Source organism: Anabrus simplex, chromosome 1 (assembly GCF_040414725.1).
Source record: "Anabrus simplex isolate iqAnaSimp1 chromosome 1, ASM4041472v1, whole genome shotgun sequence".
NCBI classification, from domain to species: Eukaryota; Metazoa; Arthropoda; class Insecta; order Orthoptera; family Tettigoniidae; genus Anabrus; species Anabrus simplex.
Genome location: NC_090265.1, coordinates 963,145,514 through 963,170,031, shown reverse-complemented (window position 1 = coordinate 963,170,031; position 24,518 = coordinate 963,145,514). Strand labels below are relative to the sequence as shown.

Here is a 24,518-nt window from a genome sequence, read left to right as displayed (position 1 = left end):
TTTGCCGGGGGATATTTTCCTATGACCTGGAAACAGACAAATATTGTCCCACTTCTCAAATCAGGCAACAAATGAAATGTTTCATCTTACCGACCAATTTCTGTTCTCCCCACACTATCCTTCATCTTTGAAAAAATTATACACTAACGTCTCCTCGCGTTCACCTCGCCAGCTTGTGGTGTATAAACATGAAACAGTTTGCAAAATGTTATTAACTGTGTTGTCATTTTCGATGGATATAATGAGGTGGTCTGAAATTTGTGTCACATCAGTGATGTAATCACGCAGTTGTTGGCAAATGGCTATAGCCATGCCATTTCACTTACTGGACTTGCCATGTTAGAACTTTTTATTACCCTTTCCAATGTCCTTTAATTTTGTTTCCTCAATATAGGCTACATCAACTAGTCTAGTTTCAATAATCAGTCATTGACCTGCATTTAGGGCTGTTGCCCAGTTGGCAGAGTCTCTATCTATTATTTACCTAGTCTTTTCTTAAACTATTTCAAAGAACTTGGAAATTTATTCATGTTTTCCTTGATAAATTATGCCAAACCGTAATTCCTCTTCCTATAAATTAATATTTGCTCCTATAATGTCCTCTTGAATTCCAACTTCATAGTGTAATGTGTTGGCAGGGTAAATAAATGAGTATAGAACCTAGCAACATTATACTTCTAAAATTCATTCTCTAGTTACTAAAGCTACACAAAACACACATGCAGGATAACTAAGCTCACTACTTACACAATTACACAGGACATACAGAGTTCGTGCTCTTTCTCATGGTTTCCCACTACTCAGCATTTACACTAACACACACAGATTACGGTCACCAGTACTACAGTTTCACAGTCAGACTCTTTGGGGTTGGCACAGTCCACACACAACAGTTTTGCGGTTCAGAGAGATGTTTGTTGTCCACACTCCTGTAGAACTCAGCTCACTGCCCCAGGCACCCAGTGTCTTCTTCCACAGCTGCTCCAAAACATGACTCTCGCTCACAGCAGCTGACCCCAAGAGATTCACACACTCACACAACGTCAGGCAACAGAAAGAGTCCCCAGCTTCAACAGGCGAACACTCCGCAGGCTGGCACACATAGGCTGACTGCACTTTTCACCCTCTTCGCTCACTCACTGACTGACTGAACTATCTTAACTCCAGCTCAGACTGTGCTGGCAAGTCACTCCTGACTTATATGCCTGTGGCTGTCCCTTCGAGGTACGTAGATCTCGCAAAGCTCGTGGAAGCCTCCAGACATAGAAATCTTTCAGCCTGTGGAACTCGTAGTTTCTACCCCTCGAGGCTACTAGTGACGTAATGGCCAGTTACTGCCACTAGCAAATTTCGACCAATAGGCGCTGCCCTACCCCCGTCAGGTTGGCTGAGTCCTGGCACGTCGATGTCACATGCAGGGCGAGGCCACAACTGATTGCTCCCCACCCCCCTCCAGCCCCGTTCCACAAAACAGTGAACATACCCCTCTGCTCCCTCCTCGGGGCGACTCATCTTGAGTTGCTCCACAATATGGCGCTGGACGCTCTGATCGAGTGGCCACCACCTTCCCATAGGGAATCTGCTGGTTCCGGTCGTCTGTGCCCTCATTCCCGCTGATGACGATCTGCAGGTCCTCACGTGACAGCCGAAACTCCGGTGGCTTTCCTTCCGTCCACACTCCCATCTAATTCCAGGACCTGAATACCTTCGTAGTCGTCTGGTGGGATGCACGGAACTGGCTCGTACGTCTCGGGCTTGGCCCTGCTGGATATCCTCCTCTTCCGAGTGCTGGACTCTATGTTTGTACCGGCGCACAGCTTAGTGCTGAGATGATGTTCTGATCAGGTGGCACCTTCATTCGTTGGTCATCGGTTTGTACTCCATCGGTGCTCCTTCTCCTGGTGGGGGTCCCTCCAGCCATGTCGTTGCCATCGCTGACTCCATTGCCAGAGCCGCATCTTGGTTCTGCTTCACGCCGAGCATCCTCCCTGGACGAATCTCAGTGCCACGGAGCATAACACAGGTGTCAGCTGCCTCGCGCTTGGTGTCACCTCGGGGCGGCTGGACCACAATCACGTTGCCTGGTCACTTGGTCTCGGCATCGAATGCACACGCCATTTTATCGACGCGCCGAGTCCTCTCCTGCAGCCGGACTCGGCAGATGGCTCTTGGTGTGTGGACACCACAAGCTCCTGTCGAGTACATCCACAACGTCCTCGCAGGTTGAACATGGCCGGGGGCTGCGTCGTATCTCCGTCTCCTGCACAAGTAGTCCAGCGATAGGGTTTTCCGCTCTCTTTTCGGACGTCGATCTGGTCTCGGGCTGGATCCGGCATGTTCTCCAAGAAGTGATCTCGTTGTCGGATTTAAATGAACCTTCATAACTCCAGAGTCACCATCATTGCTAGTAGGTTTCCTTCGTGTCTCCACGGCCGTCGTACTTTCACGCAGCGCACTCACTTCTTCCGCTGAGCCTCGATCTTTGGACTCCACAACCTCGGGTATCACTTCAGACTGCTTCTCGTTCAGTTCGTTGCCGTCCTGCATAACGTCACACTTCACCTTGTTTTTGAGAGAGCACACTTCTCTTTCTGACCTTAACTGTTTGCCTTTCAGTTCACTTAAATCCAATTTCGATTGGTCCGAGTTAGATCTCCGTTCAGATCTCAATTCACTAATGAGTTCGTCAAACCTACTTAGGAAAATCTGGAGCTGTTCGGAACTCATTTTGTTACTTTCTGGAAATTTCCATAAATTCCAAAATACGCTATCAGCTTCTCTTGAATCTGACACCAGTTGTAATGTGTTGGCAGGGTAAATAAATGAGTACAGAACCTGTTACTCGTTACTAAGCTACACATTACACACACGCAGGATAACAAGTACAAGTACAGTCGAGACTCAGTGAATAGAAGGTTAAGTTCCAGGAGTTCAATCTCAAGATAAGCGAACTCAAAACAGTACTGATGGCAATAAACAGAGAGGGACGACCAGCGAACATCATGCTAGGAAACCATCCACTAGAAAGTGTGGAAAGCTCTACGTACCTCAGCAGTGTAATATCTCTTGATACACTAGCCACAAAGGAGGTGACAAGTAGAGTGCAGAAGAGCTCTCACTTTTACCGGCAAGTATGAACACTCCTCTGGGATCCCAAAGTACCAAAAAGTCAAAGCTGGTGATGTTCAATCAGTACTTCATACTAATCTTAATCTATGGTATTGAAACCTGCACCCTCACTAAGAAAGACTCATTAAGGTTACAGACATCCGAGGTGAAGTTCCTTAGGTCCACAATTCAAAAAACCAAACTGGACAAGTTAAGGAATGATGTGGTTAGGAAGGAAGCTGGGATTGTTACATCATTGTTAGATCGGATCAGCATGTCCAGGCAGGTGGTTTGGGCATGTAATGAGGTTGGAGCCAACAAGGACAGCATATGTTAACTTGGAGTGACATGTGGCAGGGAAACGGATGGTGGGAAGACCAAGAACCCACTGGATGGACATCATAAAGATGGGCAGTGCAGATCAGGGAAGGACACTGAAGGACGTCATTAACAACAGAACGTATCTCAATAAGACAGAATGGAAGAGGCTCGCCAACAGTACCCGGGAAACTGGAACTGTAAAATGATGATGATGATGATGATGATGATGATGATGATGACCAGAAACTTATACACCCTCTCCTTTACATCCTTACTACAACCCCTAAATACCCTCATAACCATATGAACAGATCTGTAACCTTTATTTACAACCTCGTTAATATGATCACCCCAATGAAGATCTTACATTATATTAATACTTAGGTACTTACAGTGATCCCTGTAAGGTACTTTCACCCCTATCAACATAATAATTAAAACTTACATCCTTTACTTACATACTTTTATAGTGTTTACCATCATACCATTGTCTGCTGTCCATCTGACAACATTGTCGGGGTCCGTTTGCAATCACTCACAGTTCTGTAGCATATTAAACTACTCTATATAATAACTGTTTTCTGTATCCAGACCTAGTTAATCTTCATAAACAATTTAAATGATTCTACAGAATTTGTATTAAACTTTCCAATACAAGAACAGCCTCTTCTTAGCTTAATTGCTTAGAAATCATAAATAACTTGCAGAAATTTAGAAAAGTTTCTCTAATAGTTCCATGGATGAAGGACTGAATAATTTTGCCTTCTGTAAGTCCTCACATCCCTGGAATCCTTCCTGGAAGCTGTTCCTGCCTTAAAGTACCTATACATACAATTCCATTTTTCTCTAAAATTCGTATGATTGCCATTATATTATCCTTAGCTGACTTTTTTTCCTTCTAAATTCTCTTTCCTAGTAAGTTCCTTCAATCTCCGCTTAATTTCACAACCACTCCTATTTCTTTCTTACATGCACCTCCTTCGTAATCTCTTTATTTTTTCTATTATAATATAGTGGGTCTTTACCATTCCTTACCAACTTTAAAAGTACACTCAACCGCACGAAAATTTGGCTGCTGCATAAAATCGAAGAATTCATCACATTACAGACCCACTAATAAGAGTAAACCTGTACAGTATTGGCCATGAAATTGAAGTGTACATAGTGAACATCGAAGACAGGAAGAGAAATACCAAGGACGTTAATTTTGCCAGGCTAGGCACATCCTCTACCTTCCACTACGTGCAGTCATTGTGGCCAAATATTTAATTCCAGAATTGGTCTGCTATGTCATCAAAGATAGCTGCATAGAACATACAAATAATGAAAGAATTGGAGGAGAGACATGAATAATTGGATATGAGTATCAACCGATGACCAATGCAACATACTTATACTAAAATACAGCCATCCTCTTTATGTCTGTATCTTCAGTTATACAAATCAAAGACGGCGGCATTTATGTTATGCTTTGTAAAAAGGAATTAACATGTTTTATGCATTAAACCATTAAATAATGTCTAGTGCAAGTAGATAACAAAAATAAATCCTTTTCCCAATGTTTACATTCTTACCTAAGCTATTAATGGACCAAATATTATAGTGCATAGTGTTATACAAATAAATGGAACAAAATAAGGGAATTGCAGTAACTATTCCCTGTTAATATTGTTAGTGTACTCCAAAAGATGCCTCAAGAAAAAGAAAGAGAAAGAAAAGGGTAGCGAGTGCTGGTTGGATTCATATCATTGAAATCCATACCCTATTACCCATATACAGCGCCTCCAAGCGACTACATCCCAGGTCAGGTCTCGTAACCTCCATTTAGCAATGAGGTATGTTGTTTTTTTTTTTTTTTTAATTGGCTTTATGCCACACAGTCACAGATAGATCTTATGACGATGATGGGAAAGGAAACGGCTAGGAGTTGGAAGGAAGTGGCCATGGCTAGAGCCCTGCACGGATGCAGATCTGCGGATATCCACAAAGTTAGTGTCTTGATGGGTACAAACTGTATGGCAGTGTGGATATTTTGCTGATAATTTCTATATAATAACGTTTATTGATTTTCACTCAGGTATACTCTTGTTTTCGCTTGTGGTTAGGCGACCCTTGACATTGGTATAGGAGAATAGTTGTATATAAAGAGCCTTGAGACCATAAAGCCTTGAATCTGATCTAAGCCTAACTGGCTCCTGCCTGCCATTAATGGAAGGAAGGAACAATGTTCAGTACGTCGGTAGTTGTCGCAAAAGAAACTCCTTCATCAACCTGTGACTGTAGGGGTTCTGGTGCCAGGTGTCAGGCCTATTGTATTATGTTGACAGATCTATCTGTTTCAATATATTGGGTGTAATATACTATAGTTAAATATTTAAATTATCCGTGGATAACCATTGTGCGGATGCAGATAACCATTCACGGATGCGGGTGTGGATGAAGGAAGTGTGGATGCAGATATTATTTTGTATATCTACGCAGGGCTCTAGTCATGGCCTTAATTAAGGTACAGCTCCAGCATTTGCCTGGTGTGAAAACGGGAAACCACAGAAGGGAATGGATGACTTCCCAAAACATGTAAAATAAAGTTTTCTTTCATTATAAGGTATATTAACAAGGCAGATTCAAGTAAAACTATTTTAAATAGTTCTGTAATAGTATGGTTCAGACTCACTATCTCCTGAATGCAAGCTCACAGCTGCATGCTCCTAACCGCACAGCCAACTCACTTGGTAGGTACAGTGTGTTATTAACGGGTTAATCAGAAAGATAGCTGCTTCTGTGCCTTCTAGACTTCTACAAACATATACATTATATTTTATAAAATATTCCTCTCGAATCCTGTGAAAATGTATGTGAAGTTCAATTAATGTTTTTGACTGACTATCAAAATAAGTTTTACCAACAGGTTTTAAAGATGCCTTTGCTTTCAATATGATGCATGTCAGTAGGCTTGAACAGGAGAAGCAACATATCGTTTTGGTGTTTTGTACATATAATATTGTCAAGTACATTAAAGATGACTCTTATGAAGGTTATCCTTTCTTTACTCACAATATTAGGAAAGTTTTCCATCCTTGGTACTTTTCTTGCCTTGACAGTATATGAATCACTTCATGCCGAAAGTGTCTTAGTCTAAAACAGTTACTTTTCAATAAAACATAAAATTATTTTGAATTGATATGTCACCTAAATAACATTTAAAATGTGTATTAGGTAGGCTACAGCTCAGTTATGGATTGTGTAAAAGCTTATAGATGTTCAGCTATTTAATTTCCATTTAAGGGCTGTAAAGGTCACTGGACTGAGGCTCCTTTTGCACAAATCACGAAGATTTATAGACAGTGAAAAAAAAAAAAAAAAAATTACAAAAATGTCAAGTTTAACACAATCATGTATTATAAAATGCTAATCAGTACATCAAATATGTTTTATAATTATTGATTATTGTAAGCTCTCAACTTTCCTGAGTTACTGGTCAGGTCCCTTCTGCACAAATCACGAACATTTATAGACAAACAGTGAAAAAAATATTACAAAAATGTCAAGTTTAACACAATCATATATTATAAAATGCTAATCAGGTACATCAAATATGTTTTATAATTACAGTTGTTGATTATTGTAAGTTCTCAACTTTTCTGAGTTACTGGACTGAGGTCCCTTCTGCACAAATCATAAACATTTATAGACAAACAGTGAAAAATATAACAAAAATGTCAAAGTTAACACAATCATGTATTTTAAAATCCCTGTCAGGTACATAAAATATGTTTTGCAGTTATTTATTGACCATTGTAAGCTCTCAACTTTCCGGAGTACAAGAGATAACGTTATTACATTCTTGTTACTTTCCTAGCTGCTGTCTTCAACATCATTGAAACAACCAGATGGGGGACAATATTTGTTCATAGAAGTGCTTACTGTATATTGATGATCCACAAATGGCAATCAATGCCTTTGCAATATCAATTTATGACTGTTAGGTTCTTCAGTCTGTTGAAACTCAAAAGAAATGGCTTCCACTAAATCAAACTTTGTAATGTCATTAATTTAGTTTTATTGGTATCCTATCTTTGTAAGCTGGGATATCCGGAAAATGAATATCTGAAGTATCTTGGCCTTTTGTCTCAGAACACAGCTATTAGTAAGTGGAGAAGTAACTATTGCACAGGGATATTGTGACTCATAAATAAGTTGAAATTGTGGCACTATTGCAAAATTGATTTTCTTGTCCTGTACTAGGGACCGCATTTCCATTGAAATAGTATCCTTATAGTACTGAGACGACAAATAATAATAATAATAATAATAATTATTATTATTATTATTATTATTATTATTATTATTATTATAACTTCTGAACTGTGAAGAACCAAACCACAATTTAGAATTTCCAGAGATTCATGAAAACAGAAGGAGATCCGCCACCTACTGTTGAAGAAATTGAAAAGGCAATTAATACCTTAAAAAACAACAAAGCTAGTGGAGAAGACTCCATTACAGCTGAAACCATAGATGATCTTTAAATCATACTTTAATAAATCTGGAAAATGGAGAAAGTTCAGTATGTCCTCCACATCAACTTGTATAGGGCTGATGACCTAGATGTTAGGCCCCTTTAAACAACAAGCATCTCAACTTGTATAGCTTCATATTTTCTGGCTGGCTTGAACAAATACATTTTGTTAATCAGATCAACAGTATATAGCCAGTCAGTTTTATTTAGGTAAAGCTTATTCAATGAAAAATCCCTGTTGCATGGCCAATACATAGCAACACCTTGGTTTTATGGAGAACAAACCAGAGTCCATGACTGCAGGCTTTTCAGCTCGTTTACTGACTGCCATGAAGCCGGAAGAGACTATTCAGCATGAATGCATGCATTTAGGAGAGTACAACATGCTTATATGAAAATGTCATTTTAATAAAAAATTGGATTGAGGCTCTTTCTGCATGAAGCTATTCAAATGTACAGGAATAACATGTATGCACAATTCTCTTCTTTGAAAATTGATATATTTTGCAGCTTAGTAATTAGTTACCTTCAATAATATCTCTTTGATTGTTATCCCAGAAGCAGTAATAAATACTGTTAAGATCAGAATAATTGAAAACTCAGTCCATCAGAGCTACTTAAAAATGTGATGCAAAGCAGCAAATTAAAGATAATAATAATAATAATAATAATAATAATAATAATAATAATAATAATAATAATAATAATAATAATAATAATAATAACAACAACAACAATAACAACTCCTGAACTGTGAAGAACAAAACCACAATTTAGAATTTCCAGAGGTTCATGAAAACTTAGGAGGAGATCTACCACCTACTGTTGAAGAAATTGAAAAGGCAATTAATACCTTAAAAAACAACAAAGCTAGTGGAGAAGACTCCATTACAGCTGAAACCATAGATGATCTTTAAATTATACTTTAATAAATCTGGAAAACGGAGAAAATCCAGGAAGATTGGAAAGTGGCTTTTATAAATCCTTTCCATAAGAAAGGTAACGAGCAAGATGTCAACAAGTGTCAAGGTTGCCAGTGGCTTATAAGATATTTTCAACAGTATTACTGAATCGGGTAGAAGCAACTTGACAGTCATTTGGGTGAATATCAGGCTGAATTAAGAAAGGGCAGATGTTGCTCAGAACAGATATTCAACCTGAAGTCCATAATCCATCATAGATTAATGAACTCCAGAGACATAGTAGTAACATTTATAGATTTTAAAAAGGCTTTTGACCCTGTTGACAGGTAAACTCTAGATAAAATACAGCAATCCGAGAGTTCGGGGTTAAAACCAAATTGGCAAACTTAATCCATGAAACCCTCACAGACACCATATCAAAAGTAAAATTGATGTGTGAAATATCTAAACCGTGCAGAATAAAGTCAGGAGTGAGGCAAGGTAATGGTTTATCTCCACTCCTATTCAACTGCGTCTTGGAGAAATAAGTAAGAATTTGGAATGAAAACCTGGAAAAGCACAAGCTGTCGTGAATAACACTGGGAAGAAAGAACAGAGTTGTTGAAATAAATTGTCTAGCATTTGCAGATGATTTTGCCATACGTTCAGAAAACCTGAAAAATGCAGCAATACAAGTCAATCTCTTGGAAGAAATAGCCAACAAAACAGGTTTAAGAATTTCTGTGGAAGAAAACAAATTTATGACAAATATAAAAAAATGCTCCAGAATTTCTTATAACAGAAGTCGGTCAAATGAGGAAAGTAAAGATATTCAGATAAAAAAATGGTTCGGAAAAGTCTGTTGAAGAAGAAAGGATACGCAAGATGAAAAGAGCATATGGTATAACTAGGAATATCTACAACAAAAAGTGTTTATCTAAAAACCTCAAAATACAACACTACAACACAGTAGTCAAACCGGAATACTTATACGCAAGTGAATGTTTAGTACTGAATTACAAACCGAATAAATTAGAAGTAGTGGAAAGAAAAATTATACGCAAAATACTCGGTCCACTAAGAACTACAGAACTTTGGAAATCAAGAAGTAATGATGAAATATGCCGGAATGTAGAAAACATAAAAGAAACAATGTGGAAGAGGTGATTGGATGACAACAGGTTAACCAAACAGATCTTCAATTATCTTTGGAAGAAGAAGTCAACAACAACCTAGATTCAGGAAGTCAAGAAATATTTGGCAAGAAACAATCTAAGAGAAGAAGCAGCAGCAACAGAAAGAGAGATTTTTAGAAAAAAAGTGTTAAAAATGGAAGGATTCCAAGAAAACTGGCTCAGAATGGTCTGAGGAGAGAAAAAGGTGACATAGTTAGCGGGTGAAGGAGTATTGAAGAAAGAAGGAACAATAAAGGATGTAGCATTGAAATTGTCACATGGTCCTTAGAAAACGGAGAAAGAATAATAATAATAATAATAATAATAATATTGTTTTCCATCCCACTAAATACTTTTGATGGTTTTCAGAGACGCTGCAGTACCGGAATTTTCTCCTGCAGGAGTTCTTTTACATGCCAATAAATCTACCAACACAAAGCTAACGTATTTGAGCACCTTCAAATACCACCGGACTGAGCCAGGATCGAACTTGCCAAGTTAAGGTCAGCCCGGCAAAGCAGCAAATTTTCTGTGATCCTGTGTGTGATTGTGTATATTAAGTCCTCATCATGAAGGCTGTTTGGATCTCCAACTGTTCCATTACTGATAAAAGGGGCATACTAGGGAAATGAAAAGTAAGGTGGTTTTATTTTGCTTTCCTTACTGAACTAACAGTCACTGAGCCAACAAGTGCTATTAAATATCAGTCTGCCAAGCTCACTGAAAAGTACTCATAAATCAGCCCTACTAGTCATAATATTCATACTATACTATCCATCATAGGAATTGGCTGCATATGAAATAATGTTTACTGTCATCACTCGTACCTCAATCACTTTGATTCTATCGAAAGATTAGGCAAATAATAATATTAATCTTATGGGCTTAGCTACTATGGGCTGGCATTTTGATTTCATGCTATTTAGGCAACCTGCGGGTTGAATTCAAGGTTCCATCATACTCTACCAGATGGCAGAGAAGAGTTTAAATCACTCACGATCTTTACATTGTCCACATCATACATCCTGGTATTCTAAATGGACTTCCTCCTGCCCTGAAAAAATCTGATTACATCTACCCAGTTTGAAACTGTAATCTTGGTGTGGAGGTCAAATCTCTATGACTGAACCACAGAGGGAACTTAAAGATCAGACTCAGACAAGTTGATGAAAGTAAACTAGGTTCTGTCCCATATCAGGAGATATAATGCACTGTTAACACTGCTGTTAAATAGACTTAACACACAGTTTAACAAAATGACCATCTCATCAAGAAATGTCAACACTAACAAATTGTTAGTTCTTGTGTTAAATTTACTTGACACCAGCCCTGTGTTAAACCTTCTAACACCGGGCGAGTTGGCCGTGCGGTTAGGGACGCGCAGCTGTGAGCTTGCATCGGGGAGATAGTGGGTTCAAACCCCACTGTTGGCAGCCCTGAAGATGGTTTTCTGTGGTTTCCCATTTTTCACATGAGGCAAATGCTGGGGCTGTACCTTAATTAAGGCCAGGGCTGCTTCCTTCCCATTCCTAGCCCTTTCCTGTCCCATTGTCGCAATAAGACCTATCTGTGTCGGTGCAACATAAAGCAAATAGCAGAAAGAAAATAAAAACCTTCGAACAGCTGTTAGTATAAAGCTTTTCTGCTGAAAGAAGATTATTACAAACTGAAGAAGGCAAAGGATGACCCACACTAAGTAAAAACTGCATTTTATAGTTGCCAGAAGGAAGTTTTCTGCAAAGATACCTGATTATCAAAACTATGATGAATAAGGTACTAGAAGACATTGAAACTTATCAGTGTCCCAGTGCAGGGGTTGCTTATAGCTTTTAGATATGCCTCAGACTGTTTTAATGTAATTGTAGGCTACTATGTTCATGTGTACAAGGCAAAAATATGTAGAGTTGTGCAGATTTTCTGCTGCCACTGCAGCATTGGTAAGGCATTACATTGTTGCCCCACCTCCAGAAAAAAGAATGTCCAAAAATCATTCAAGACTTATATCAATTATCACATTTTCCCAGTGTTGTAGGAGCCCTAGATTACACTCCTATAAGAATGTATTGAATATTGTGATATAACAGTATGTTATTTTATTTTTCAAGCACACTCGCATACTTTCAAATTAAATCTATAACAGTGTTTGTCTTGTATCATTATAGTAACCATAACATGTAATAACCTCAACCAAGTGTGACAAAATACAATTCCATTGTACCGCTCTGAGTGGTTTGTGTAAAAATACAAAAGATGCCTACTGTTGAACACATTCAGAAATCTCACGGAAATGTATTAGTATTTATCTCTAACAGTTGTTTTGTAACAAATGTTGGAAATGTGTTAGTGAAACAGGGGGCTTTTAATCAAAGTGTTAAATTAATAACAACTGTTAGTTAACACATTTGTTAAGTAAACTTTAACACAGAGTTGAAGAACCAGGCATATATTTTTAGAGACGATCTGGGTTTGCCTAATAATATTGTATAATAACAGAAACAATGGAAAATTAATAGCTTGAGAAGCCAGGCATATATTTTTAGAGACGATCTGGGTTTGCCTAAAAATATTGTATAATAACAGAAACAAATAGTTCGTTCATTAGGCAAATTAATAGACTTTTTTGTAATAATATGACCAGTGACTTATATTTAAAATAATGGCTGCACCTCATATTGAAGCATATGTTCATGTTGTATATTTTTACAGGGTCTGCGAAATGACTTCCAAGAAGCTTTGGAGAAAGTAGATCAAGCTTTTCTTGATGAACTATTAGCTACACAAGGCCAAGGTGCTGAAGGACATTCTTCAACTGATGTTAAAGTTCAAGATGACGGCATTACATATGAAGAAATACAAAAGATGGCTGTAAACCTAGGAAAGAATGATCGAGATCTTGATATGAATGTAATCACAAATTTTATTCAGGTTGGTACACTGATTCATTTTTGTTATATATTTTATTGTAGACTGCTAGGGATTCCTACAAACAGTCGGCAATCCAGAGCAAGTCTAGAACTTGGGTTCTTTGATATAATTTGCTTCAGCCCTTCTTGTCTGGAAATCATAAACAGAATGTAACTGTTCCATCATAGATCTCTCATCATCTAGGCTGTTACATGGAGACTTCTGTGTTCATTCCTAATCTGGCTTTTTGCTCAATATTGAATACGTTCTTCATATCTTCTACCCTGGCTACTTTTTAGTCTGTTATACCTTCTGCTTACAAGTAAAATATTCTCACCTGACCATCCATCCCTTTAAGTACCATTATTTCAGGGAATTACATTGTGTATATATATATATATATATACATACCGTATTTACTCGTGTATTAGACCCCCCCCCTGGCTTTTCGAGACGAAGAAAATTAAAAAAATTAATCTCGCCTATAGAACCCCCCAGCGTAATTCGTCAGGGAACGATGACGATTCCGCTTCGAAGCGGGTACAAGTCTTATTGCAGCTCTGATGACATCGCACAAATTTGTGAATAGTTTCGTCCATACGACCTACGCAATGAAAAACGCGTCGAATCCATGCGGTACATCTGTGTTTTGTAGTTAAAATGTCCGCCTCTGTAGCGTAGGTCTACTGCAGCTCTGATGACATCGCAGAAATAGATGATAGGCCTAGCTTCGTGTTCAACCTGCGCATTGCAATCATTCATCAGTCATGCTATATGTCTGTGTTTTGTAGTTAAAGTTGTCTGCCTGCGTAATGGTTAGCACAATTAGTTGCTGTTTTCGGGGAGGTCTGACTTCGATTCCCGGTACTGTACTGGCAGAGATTTACGAATGGCAGGAAGGTTGATATGCGGTAAAAGCGGTACATGTAACTCCCCTCCACTGGGGGTATGTCTAAAAAGAGCTGTACCACCTCGGGATGAGGAAATGAGTTTACTTTAGTCGAGAAATATTTGCGGTTGTTGCTATTTATACAGCAGGCGACGTCATTAACAAAGCGGTTGTTTAATTTCTCATAACTCGGGCCAGTATTGGTATACATTTGGAGAGAAGTAAGTTTGAAACATGATAAAAGCTATCCAACTAAAACGATTATTGGGGCCGATGACCTTCGATGTTAGGCCCCTTAAAACAACAAGCATCATCATCATCAAGCAAAACGATTATTTTACTCGCCAACGTACCTAACAAATAATAATCCGTTTATGTCCCCACGTACTTTAAACGATTTTCGGAGACTCCAAACAAAACATACTAGGGTATGCATTAACTTAAAAAAGAGACAACGAACGTACAAAATTAAACATAATAATAAAACGCATTACCGCCATTTATTTATTTTTATTTTTTCCGTCGCACTTTTGGCACTGTCAGGGCGATAATATACCTAACCTAAACAATGTGGTCTGTCTTATCTCATGAACAGCTGTTTACGCAAACCCTGATGTGATAAATGTAGAGAACAAGCATGAAATGTACTTAAAAATAAGGGTCTGCGTTTCAACAGCCGCAATTATCAAAATAATGTTTCCAGTTACTATGTATTACATTCGGAAGTACAACTCATAACATACGCAAGTTATCAGCTGATGGTTTGGCATGCCTTCTACAGCACGGCTTCGTTCGGAAGGAGTGGCTTCTGCTACATATACACCAACTGGGATTATCAGAGACCATCTGGGAATAGATTTACACTGTTTAGACTGTATAGTCGGGAACGAAATTATTTTTAAAATGTTCAAAAAGACGGGACCTCGTATGCTCTTGATTGCAGTGCATGGCTCAAAGACAGTGAAGCATGGCTGATGCAACTGATGAGAGATCGCAGTGAAGATGACGTCACTTAGAATGCCGACACGCCGGTAGCAAGGCAGGGAAGTTGGCGGCGCAAGGCAGTAATTCAAATGAAAGCAGTGATCAGGTTTACTGTGTGCTAGGCCTACTGCTGAACTGAGAGAGACAAATGACTGGCCATTAAGTTCTTTTGTATCAATATTTAATTATATGATAACACGATACCTTTATCCCTTTCTTCCACGGGATCGAGTATGAAGTGAGACGAATCTTCGTAGCGAGTTTTTACGGCCATATGCCCTTCCTGACGTCAACCTCACCGGAGGAATTGATGAGATGTAACGAATGACGTGATATGAGTAACTAAAACGGACTTTTATATGTACTGTAGGCCTAAAAGTCATGTTCACAATTTTTTATCTTTTTACGTTTAGAAATATTGCCTTTCGACAAAAATAGCCAGTATAACTTAAATACATTCTAAGTCTGTTAAATAATAGTATAGAATGTTTACATGTACAATTTATAACTCTTTCATCATCACCATCATTTCCCTTTATCCAGCTGTAGCCGGGTAGGGGCAAATATGGTTCCTCTCCACTTTCTTCGGCCTTTCCACCACTCCTCCTCCAACACTGTGTCCCAGTCCAGGTTTCTTTCTATAATGCTGCGTTGGATGGTATCCTTCCATCTCAATCGTGGTCGTCCACGGCCTCTCCTTCCTTGGATTTGCATTTCTATCACCTTTTTTGGCATTCTTTCGTCGCTCATTCGCTTTATGTGCCCAAACCATCTTAGTCGGCTCTTCTCTATTCTATCATTCATTTTTTCCACTCCAATTTCTTCCCGGATTTTCTCATTCCTTATTTTGTCTCGTCTACTCTTCTGTATCATACTCCTCAAGAATTTCATTTCAGCTGCCTGTATTCGACTCTCATCCTTCTTTGTCATTGTCCAAGTTTCTGCTCCGTAAGTTGTTATGGGTACGTAATACATCTTGTACATAGTATCCTTTGCTTCCATTGGCACATCTTTGTCCCATAACATATTTCTTACACTATGATAGAAACAACTTCCAGCTTGAATCCTTTTACTAATCTCAGCATCCAGTCGAGCATTCTCCATTAATTCACTCCCCAGGTATTTAAACGTTTCCACTACTTCCAGGGGTTTGTCTGCAAGTCTAATCTGACCTTTCCCTTCTTTCTGCCCTCTAGTCATAACAAGAGTTTTACTCTTTTCTACACTTATTTTCAATCCACATTCTTCAATCTTCCCATTCACCACATTCAACTGTTCTTGAACCTTCCTGTCGTCTTCTCCCCAAATCACAATATCATCTGCAAATAACATCATGTTCATTTCTATTCCTCCATATGCTGCTTTTGCTGTTCTCATGATGTCATCCATTACTATTGTAAACAGGATTGGTGATAGAACACTTCCCTGTCTCAGCCCACTAGTTATTTTGAACCAACTTGTCCTGCCAACTTGTGTTTGCACGCAACTACAACATTCCTTATACAATGCCATGATCATTTTTATTAATCCCTGTCCAATTCCTTTTTGCACCAGACAGTCCCAAACTTTCGTCCTAAGGACACTGTCATATGCCTTTTCAATATCAATGAATGTCATTACCATATCATTCCCGTACTCCCAATGCTTTTCCATTAGTTGTCTCATAATGAAAATGGGCTCTGTTGTTGACCTTCCACTTCTGAAACCAAACTGATTTTCCTGTATCTGCTTCTCAACCCTCAACCTTATTCTACTTTCCAGTATCCTTTCCATTATCTTAGCAACATGGGATATTAGAGTAATTCCCCTGTAGTTCTTCAAAACTTTCTTATCACCTTTCTTGAAAATTGGGATGATTATTCCTTTTTGCCAATCCTCAGGGACCTCCTTATTCTCCCAGACATTCCTGAGAACCCGATATGTCCACTGCAGGCCTACAGCTCCAGCTGCCTTTATCATCTCCACTGAAATTTCATCTATTCCAGCAGTTTTTTCATTATTCATCTTTCTTACTGCCATTTCAATTTCATTCATTGTAATTTCTTTATCCATTTCTTCATCAACTAATTGCCTTTCCTGGTCGTCCATTGAATGACTGTCATCCATTCTTATGTTCAGCAGCTTCTGAAAATACTCTCTCCATCTATTTCTTATTTCTTCTAGCTTTGTTAAAATTATGCCACCTTCATCCTTCACAAATCTGGTGTTTACTTGATCTCTCTTTTTGTTTCTTAAGATACCATACAGTAATTTCTTGCTGCCCTGCGTATCATCTCTCAATTTCTGTGTAAATAAGGCCCAGCTTTTCCTCTTTTCTTGGCCAAATTCTTTGCCTCCACATATTTTCTACTTTCTTCAGTCTTCGATTTTTTCCAGGCTTTCCATGCCGTTTTCTTTTCCTTCACTTTAATCTTTACCCTATCATTCCACCAGTGTGTTTCTTTGTCTTTCACATTTCCTGATGTTCTACCACACACCTTTTCTGCACATCCAACCAGTGCTTCCTTAAATCTTTTCCATTCCTCTTCAACATTCCCCACCTCTGTCCTGGGTACCAAGGGTATTATTTCCCTTTGAAATTCTTCTTGTATGCTTTTCTCCTTCAACTTCCATACTTTAATTCTTTTCTCTCTTCTTAATTGGGGTTTTTCAATCTTTCCAACTTTCAATTTTCCTATCACAACTCTATGATCTCCACCAAAAGCTTCTTCAGGCATGGCTGTTACATCTACAAGGTTCTTCTGGTGTTCTTTCTCTGTGATTATATAATCAGTCATGGTCTTTGTTCGTCTGTCTCCCCAGCCATACCTTGTAATCTTCTGACTGTTCTTCTTCCTAAACCTAGAAATCATGTGTTCGCTGCACAATATTTTGAGGTTATCACATATTGGACCCCCCTTTATTATTTTTGGCTGTAAAAGTGGGCAAAAAAGGGGTTTAATATGCGAGTAAATACGGTAATTTAAAAAGCAAATTAACATTCATTAGTTGTCACTTTGTAAATGGCTTTTATGGTCTTATTTACAGTTTCTGCTTAAGATGTGGGGAAATCAATTGAATAGCAGATCAGCAGCTGAGAAAACTACAGTCAAGGGCAAATTGGCTTGTGCTACATACACACAGACTCAAGTGTACCTCAAGCCTCTTCTGCGCAAGTTGAAGAACAAAAGTGTTCCTGAGGATATTGCTGAAAGTCTCACAGAAATTACCAGATATATGTTGGACAGAGATTATATTAAAGTAAGTAGACATTGTAGCTTGAATAAAATATAATGAAATTGTTGATGAAAATGGTGATATTATGGGAGCCATCTCCAAAATACTTGCAGAAATAAACAACTGAGTTGAGCATGAAAGAACTACTCCTCCCAAGGCGACAGTCAGAAGGCTGACGAGGCTTCAGACTTGCTTCATTACCCTACCTGCTCCTATTTAACCCTGAAATAGAATCTGGATAGTATACCAAGTTCTTCTTTACCAGTAAGAGAAATTTACCAAGTTTAACTATTGAATTTACTCCCAAAACAAAACAACAACAGAAAACATTGTGATGAGACCAACTCATTTTGCCGCTTACAAAAACGCATAAATGATCATAATTGACAAACCACAGATGTGCAATATATCTGCAGTTTAGATACACTCAGTTTTCACATACATATTTTTATACTTATTACATACCTCAAGGTGATAGTCCAATAGGTACTGCCTGATGCTACTAGAATTTCACTTTATGTAGTAAGGATAGGTGCGACGACCTTCCTTGCACTTGGATGCCCTTCTTTGCGAAGGTCATCCCTAGCCTTAATTACACACTTCCTCTTCACTGACACCTTGAGCCTTCCCAGCTTCTGACGACTATTTCCAAAGGTTGATCTGGGCCCTCACTTTAATATACAGTACATGAATCACCTCCTTGGTTCTCAGGCCTCGCTTCAGAGTGATGATTTCATATGGATGTGATTGCTGTCCCTTTCTTAACCTCCTTTGCCTCAATATACTACAGTATTACCCCTCTTTTACACTTTTCAAGGGACCAAGGATTACTGGTGTAAAAGAGGGGGAAAGTGTAAATCGTGGGAAACAACTTGTACAGGTATATATAATTATGCTCTGGAAAAGGAGGCAAATGATACACAAATGCTTATTATTAATCTATAGAGTATTTCAGTCTCAATCGATTTACTGTACTTACCTCAAGTAAAGGTCCATGTAAGTTAATTACTGTACTGTATTAACTGTTGACTACACTGCCTTTGTAATGCTGCTCATCCTTTGCCCAGGAGAAGGTTACCGGTAGGTGGTTAAAAATTTGTGTAATATATTCTTTTAATATACAGTAGTTTCTTTCATAGAATGGCTATAGAATTATCTAAGATGCAATATTTTCTCTGAATGAAACATTTATTTGCTACTATTGTACCTGTATTTACAACATTAACACAAATTTATTCCAGATGGAAAATTATACAATAATGGCTTCCTACCAAAATAGTCCAGAATCGATCTCTGTTTACACTTCTTATTTTCATGACCTCTATTTGTTTTTCAAGCTCATAAAGGTTATGAAAATTATTTTCACCCCCCTCTACAGATGACAGATACCTGCGGAAAACATCTACTGCTGCACTTGCATCAGCGCTGATAGGCATCACTTCACTGTCTTCCTCTGCTTCATCACTGTCACTGGTGGGAGACTCTGCTGCTGTTTGCTCAGCAACCAACTCCTCCACACTTCTTTCCTCTGCATTGATCACAAAATCATCTACCTGAAGAAAATCTTCAGTAGTGCAGTCTGACTGCAACATTCTCCATACATGAGGTAGCAGGCCTCCTCCTTCTTCTTCTGCTTCCTCTGGCAGCTGAGATTCGGCATGATTCTTGAAAAATCCTGCTTTCAAGAAACAATTTGAGATGGTAGTCTGCTTCACGGCTTTCCAAGACGTTGCAGTGAAGTGAAGCGCATCCAGGATTGAAATGTTAAATGATGATGGATACTTTCCAGCATCCATAAGGAATAAAATTCGCTGCACCAGGTTTTTCTTATAAAGTCACTTAAAGGAGTGAATAACCCCTAAATCCATAGGTTGTAGCTTGCTTGTGCAGTTAGCAGACAGAAATTATAACTGCACATTCCTCAAATTAACATCCACGGGATGTGCAGGACAACGGTCGATGAAAAGAAGGATCTTCCTATTTTGCACACCCATTTTTTAATCCAGAGCAATTAACTGCTGTCGGAAAAGATCTGAGGTCATCCAAGCTTTATGTCCGACTCGTTGGCTGAACGGTCAGCGTACTGGCCTTCGGTTCAGAGGGTCCCGGGTTCGATTCCCGGCCGGGTCGGGGATTTTAACCTTAATTGGTTAATTCCTACAGCACGGGGGCTGGGTGTATGTGTTGTATTCATCATCATTTCATTCTCATCACGACGCGCAGGTCGCCTACGGGAATCAAATAGAAAGACCTGCACCTGGTGAGCCGAACCCGTCCTGGGATATCCCGGCACTAAAAGCCATACGACATTTCATTTCATCCAAGCCTTATGGTTAGCATCGTAGGCAGTAGATAATGATCGCACATTCTTGAAGCAACAAGGCTTTCTAGATTTCCCTATCACATATGGGTGGAGCTTCTCAGAGCTATCAGCATTGGCTCCCAACATCACTGTGAGCTTCATCTTGCTGTGTTTTCCACCATGACATTTATCTCCTTTGAATGCCAAAGTCTTGCTGGGCAACACACTGAAAAACAGTCCAGTTTCATCTAGGTTAAAAATGTTCCTGGGTTCGTAATCCTTTTTCAGCTCCTGCAATCTTCTGTCAATCCATTCTTCCACAGTTTCATCACTAACTGCATTAGATTCCCCACAAACAGTTTTATAGGTTAGGTTATACCTTTTCCTAAATCGTTCGATCCAGCCATTAAACGCGCTGAAATTTTCAATGCCAAGAATGTTTGCCACTTTAAGTGCCTTTTCCCTTAAGAGCACACCATCAATTGGAATGCCTACGGCTCTTGAAGTTTCAAACCAACTTTTTACAATTTTTTCCATTTTCTTGCATTTGCAGTATGACGCATAGTTCCTTTTCTTGGAGTTTGGTTCGCATTCTGAAGCACTTGATGTAATGCTTCCTCTGTTTTTCACAATTGTATTCAGTGTGGATACAAGAGGCTGCAATTCTCATGCCAATGAAACACGTGTTCCGCGGTACGAATCAACCTTTTCTAATATTCAAATTTTCTCATCCTTAGTGAAAATGTTTCTTTCCTTCTTTTCTTTTTTCCATTATTAGCAGGACAACAATAAACCAATAACAAAGAAGGTTTAACAAATACACACGACAAGAAAGGAAGATCACGGTAATTCACGTGAGATATTTTTTCAGAAGGGCATTATTGACCGACTCACATAACAAGAACAAAAACGTAACAAATAACAAAAATACAGTAAATGTGACAAATCAGCAACAATAACTTTAACAACTCCAACAACAAACGCAAGTGTAAAACAATAACCGTGAAATAACGAACTCGGGCAAGACAAACCGTCTTACTAATAAACGGTGTAGAACTTTTATACAAGGTTTATACACCGTTTATGTGAAATTATTTACTAATATCTTATAGATATTTGGAATACTGCTACAATGCCTGAAGAGTGGAATATGGCAATAATTCAACCATTGCATAAAAAGGGCGATAGATCTGATCCAAATAATTATCGGGGAGTATCATTATTGGATATTACATATAAGATTTTATCTAAGATTATCTATAACAGAATACAGGGACATCTTGACTGTGAACTAGGGGAATATCAAGGTGGATTTCGTCCAGGAAGAAGCTGCCCTGACCAAATCATCAGTTTAAAATGGATTATGAAACATCATAGATCTAGAAACAAAAATTTAGTTATTACGTTTGTTGATTTTCAAAAGGCGTATGATAGTATACATCGTGAATCACTGTTGAATGTCCTTCAGGAATTTGGTCTACATTCCAAACTTATTAGCCTGATTGGTATGACTCTTAAGAATACTCAATCTAAAGTTAGATTCAGAAATGAGTTATCTAAATCATTTGCAATTACAACAGGCCTCCGCCAGGGAGATGGACTTTCGCCATTATTGTTCAATTGTGTATTGGAAAAAGTCATGCGAGAGTGGACAGGTATGTCCTCCAAAAGTCAAAATTGGGAAAAATATCAAACTAAGTTGCTTGGCATTGGCGGATGATCTTGCGATACTGGCAAATGGTTTCGAAGAGGCTAAAGTTCAATTGGAAGAACTTGCAAATGTAGCGAAAAAAGTTGGATTACAAATTTCGTATGATAAAACAAAAATAATGCCTACTTTCAGAACTTTAAATTCAGAGCTATTATTAAATAATAATAATAAACGAATTGAAATTGTAAGTACATTTAAATATTTGGGTGAAAATCTCACTTGGAATTGCAATGAAAAACCATCAATAGAGAGCAGAATATATAAACTGAAGCAGGCACAACGGATAACTTGGTCTACATACAAAAAGAAATGTCTTTCGATTAATGCTAAATTTAGGCATTATAACTCTGTTATTAAACCAGAAGCAACTTATGCTTGTGAAACATTATTTAAACTCAATACTAGATCAACAACAGAACGCTTACTACGAGTTGATCGAAGGATACTCAGGACGATCATAAACAAGAAACATCAGGTGGATGGACAGTGGAGATTGTTGCCGAATGAGGTTATCTATCGGGAAAGTGAGTCCATCACAGATACGATGAGAAAAAGAAGAATTGCCTTTTTTGGTCATATATTTCGACTAAGTGATAACAGAGTTTTAAAACAATTATTTAATTACTTTTGGAATAGTAAATCAAAAAACAATTGGTTTAAAGAAGTCCAAAGTGATTTGGAGGAGTTGAATATTACCATGCAAACCATAGAAAACAGAGGCGAGAAAAGTATTTTGAAGAATAAATGCATCAGGCTTCCTCTGACCACTGTACAGAGGAAACAATATGTTATAACGGATGCGGAGAGGGCAGCCAGGTCAACCAGACTCAAGACTTTTTGGGAGAAGAAAAGGAAGACAAATTTGTTGTACGAGGTGCATTCAAGTTCTAAGGCCTCCGATTTTTTTTCTAACTAACTACTCACCTGAAAACGATGAAACTGGCGTTACTTCTCGACGTAATCGCCCTGCAGACGTACACATTTTTCACAACGTCGACGCCATGATTCCATGGCAGCGGCGAAGGCTTCTTTAGGAGTCTGTTTTGACCACTGGAAAATCGCTGAGGCAATAGCAGCACGGCTGGTGAATGTGCGGCCACGGAGAGTGTCTTTCATTGTTGGAAAAAGCCAAAAGTCACTAGGAGCCAGGTCAGGTGAGTAGGGAGCATGAGGAATCACTTCAAAGTTGTTTTCATGAAGAAACGTTTGCGCAACGTCCATCAGCATTCATGGCACCCACCTGGATGACACTTTTCCGCATTTTCAGGTCGTCATGCAGGATTGTGTGCACAGAACCCACGAAAATGCCAACACTGGAGGCGATCTGTTCAACAGTCATTCGGCGATCCCCCAAAACAATTCTCTCCACTTTCTCGATCATGTCGTCAGACCGGCTTGTGCGAGCCCGAGGTTGTTTCGGCTTGTTGTCACACGATGTTCTGCCTTCATTAAACTGTCGCACCCACGAACGCACCTTCGACACATCCATAACTCCATCACCACATGTCTCCTTCAACTGTCGATGAATTTCAATTGGTGTCACACCACGCAAATTCAAAAAACGAATGATTGCACGCTGTTCAAGTAAGGAAAACGTTGCCATTTTAAGTATCTAAAACAGTTCTCATTCTCGCGGCTGGCGCTAAAATTCCATCTGTCGTATAGTGCTGCCATCTCTGTGACGTTTTGACAACGAATGTGTGCTCATTTTAAAACAATGCACATGTTTCTATTTCTTTCCAGTCTGGAGAAAAAAAATCGGAGGCCTTAGAACTTAAATGCACATCGTAGTCTGATTTAAGTGCTCCAATGTGGGCGTAAACTCTGTAAATAAATAAATAAATAAATAAATAAACAAACCGTGTATAAGCTTCCTGTGTATATTGTGCCCTACTGCACTATTAAGTTCCGTCCAGGCGAAGGCCGGTCTCGAACCCAGAGTACAGTAGTGAACGAACTCTCACAGACGTGAGCTGGTGCACATAGTCTTACCTGAACACTGTCCTCTTCAATCAGCCGGTAGAGCGCTCTTCTCAGGATAACATGGGTATAATGGGGCAACATAAAGATAACACAAGGACATGTGCCTCCTCAGGTAAGAATTCGACTAAATAAAATTTTAAAATAAAATATCTAACAGAAACACCGCTGCATTCCGAGTTTAACAAATAGGGATTTATTACATAAAATTGAATTATTTACAAATAAAAGATCATTTCAATATGAGATGGAAAAATGACGCTGAGCCGATGACTATCATTTCACTGCCTTCACAAAAACACGTGAATCTGCAACAAGCATGTAACCATAGTGTAAGTAACGAAGTTTAGAAAGATGGATATCTGCCTAATGACACCAAAAACAATGATTCCCTTAAAAAAAAATTACAAAGCCTCGCGCCGTCGAACCCCGGTGCAAACAAAAATCACTACAAAATTTACAATGACCTGACACGGTCACGAACCCTAGTCCTATGACAGGTAAGGT

The 24,518-nt window shown here is 38.8% G+C and overlaps 1 protein-coding gene across 3 annotated transcripts in view; it reads left to right on the top strand.

Moving 5' to 3' along the window:
• The window catches only part of Prp18 (pre-mRNA processing factor 18), a 103,404-nt gene that overhangs the window by 45,643 nt on the left and 33,243 nt on the right, over positions 1 to 24,518 (top strand). For all 3 annotated transcript variants that reach the window (XR_010858565.2, XR_010858564.2, XM_067136767.2), the window contains exons 4-5: positions 12,732 to 12,950; positions 17,830 to 18,042. Coding sequence is in view for 1 of the 3 variants with exons in the window: in XM_067136767.2 (XP_066992868.2) it covers positions 12,732 to 12,950; positions 17,830 to 18,042 (432 nt within the window). In the remaining 2 variants the exon portion in view is untranslated. The remainder of the gene's footprint in view (positions 1 to 12,731; positions 12,951 to 17,829; positions 18,043 to 24,518) is intronic.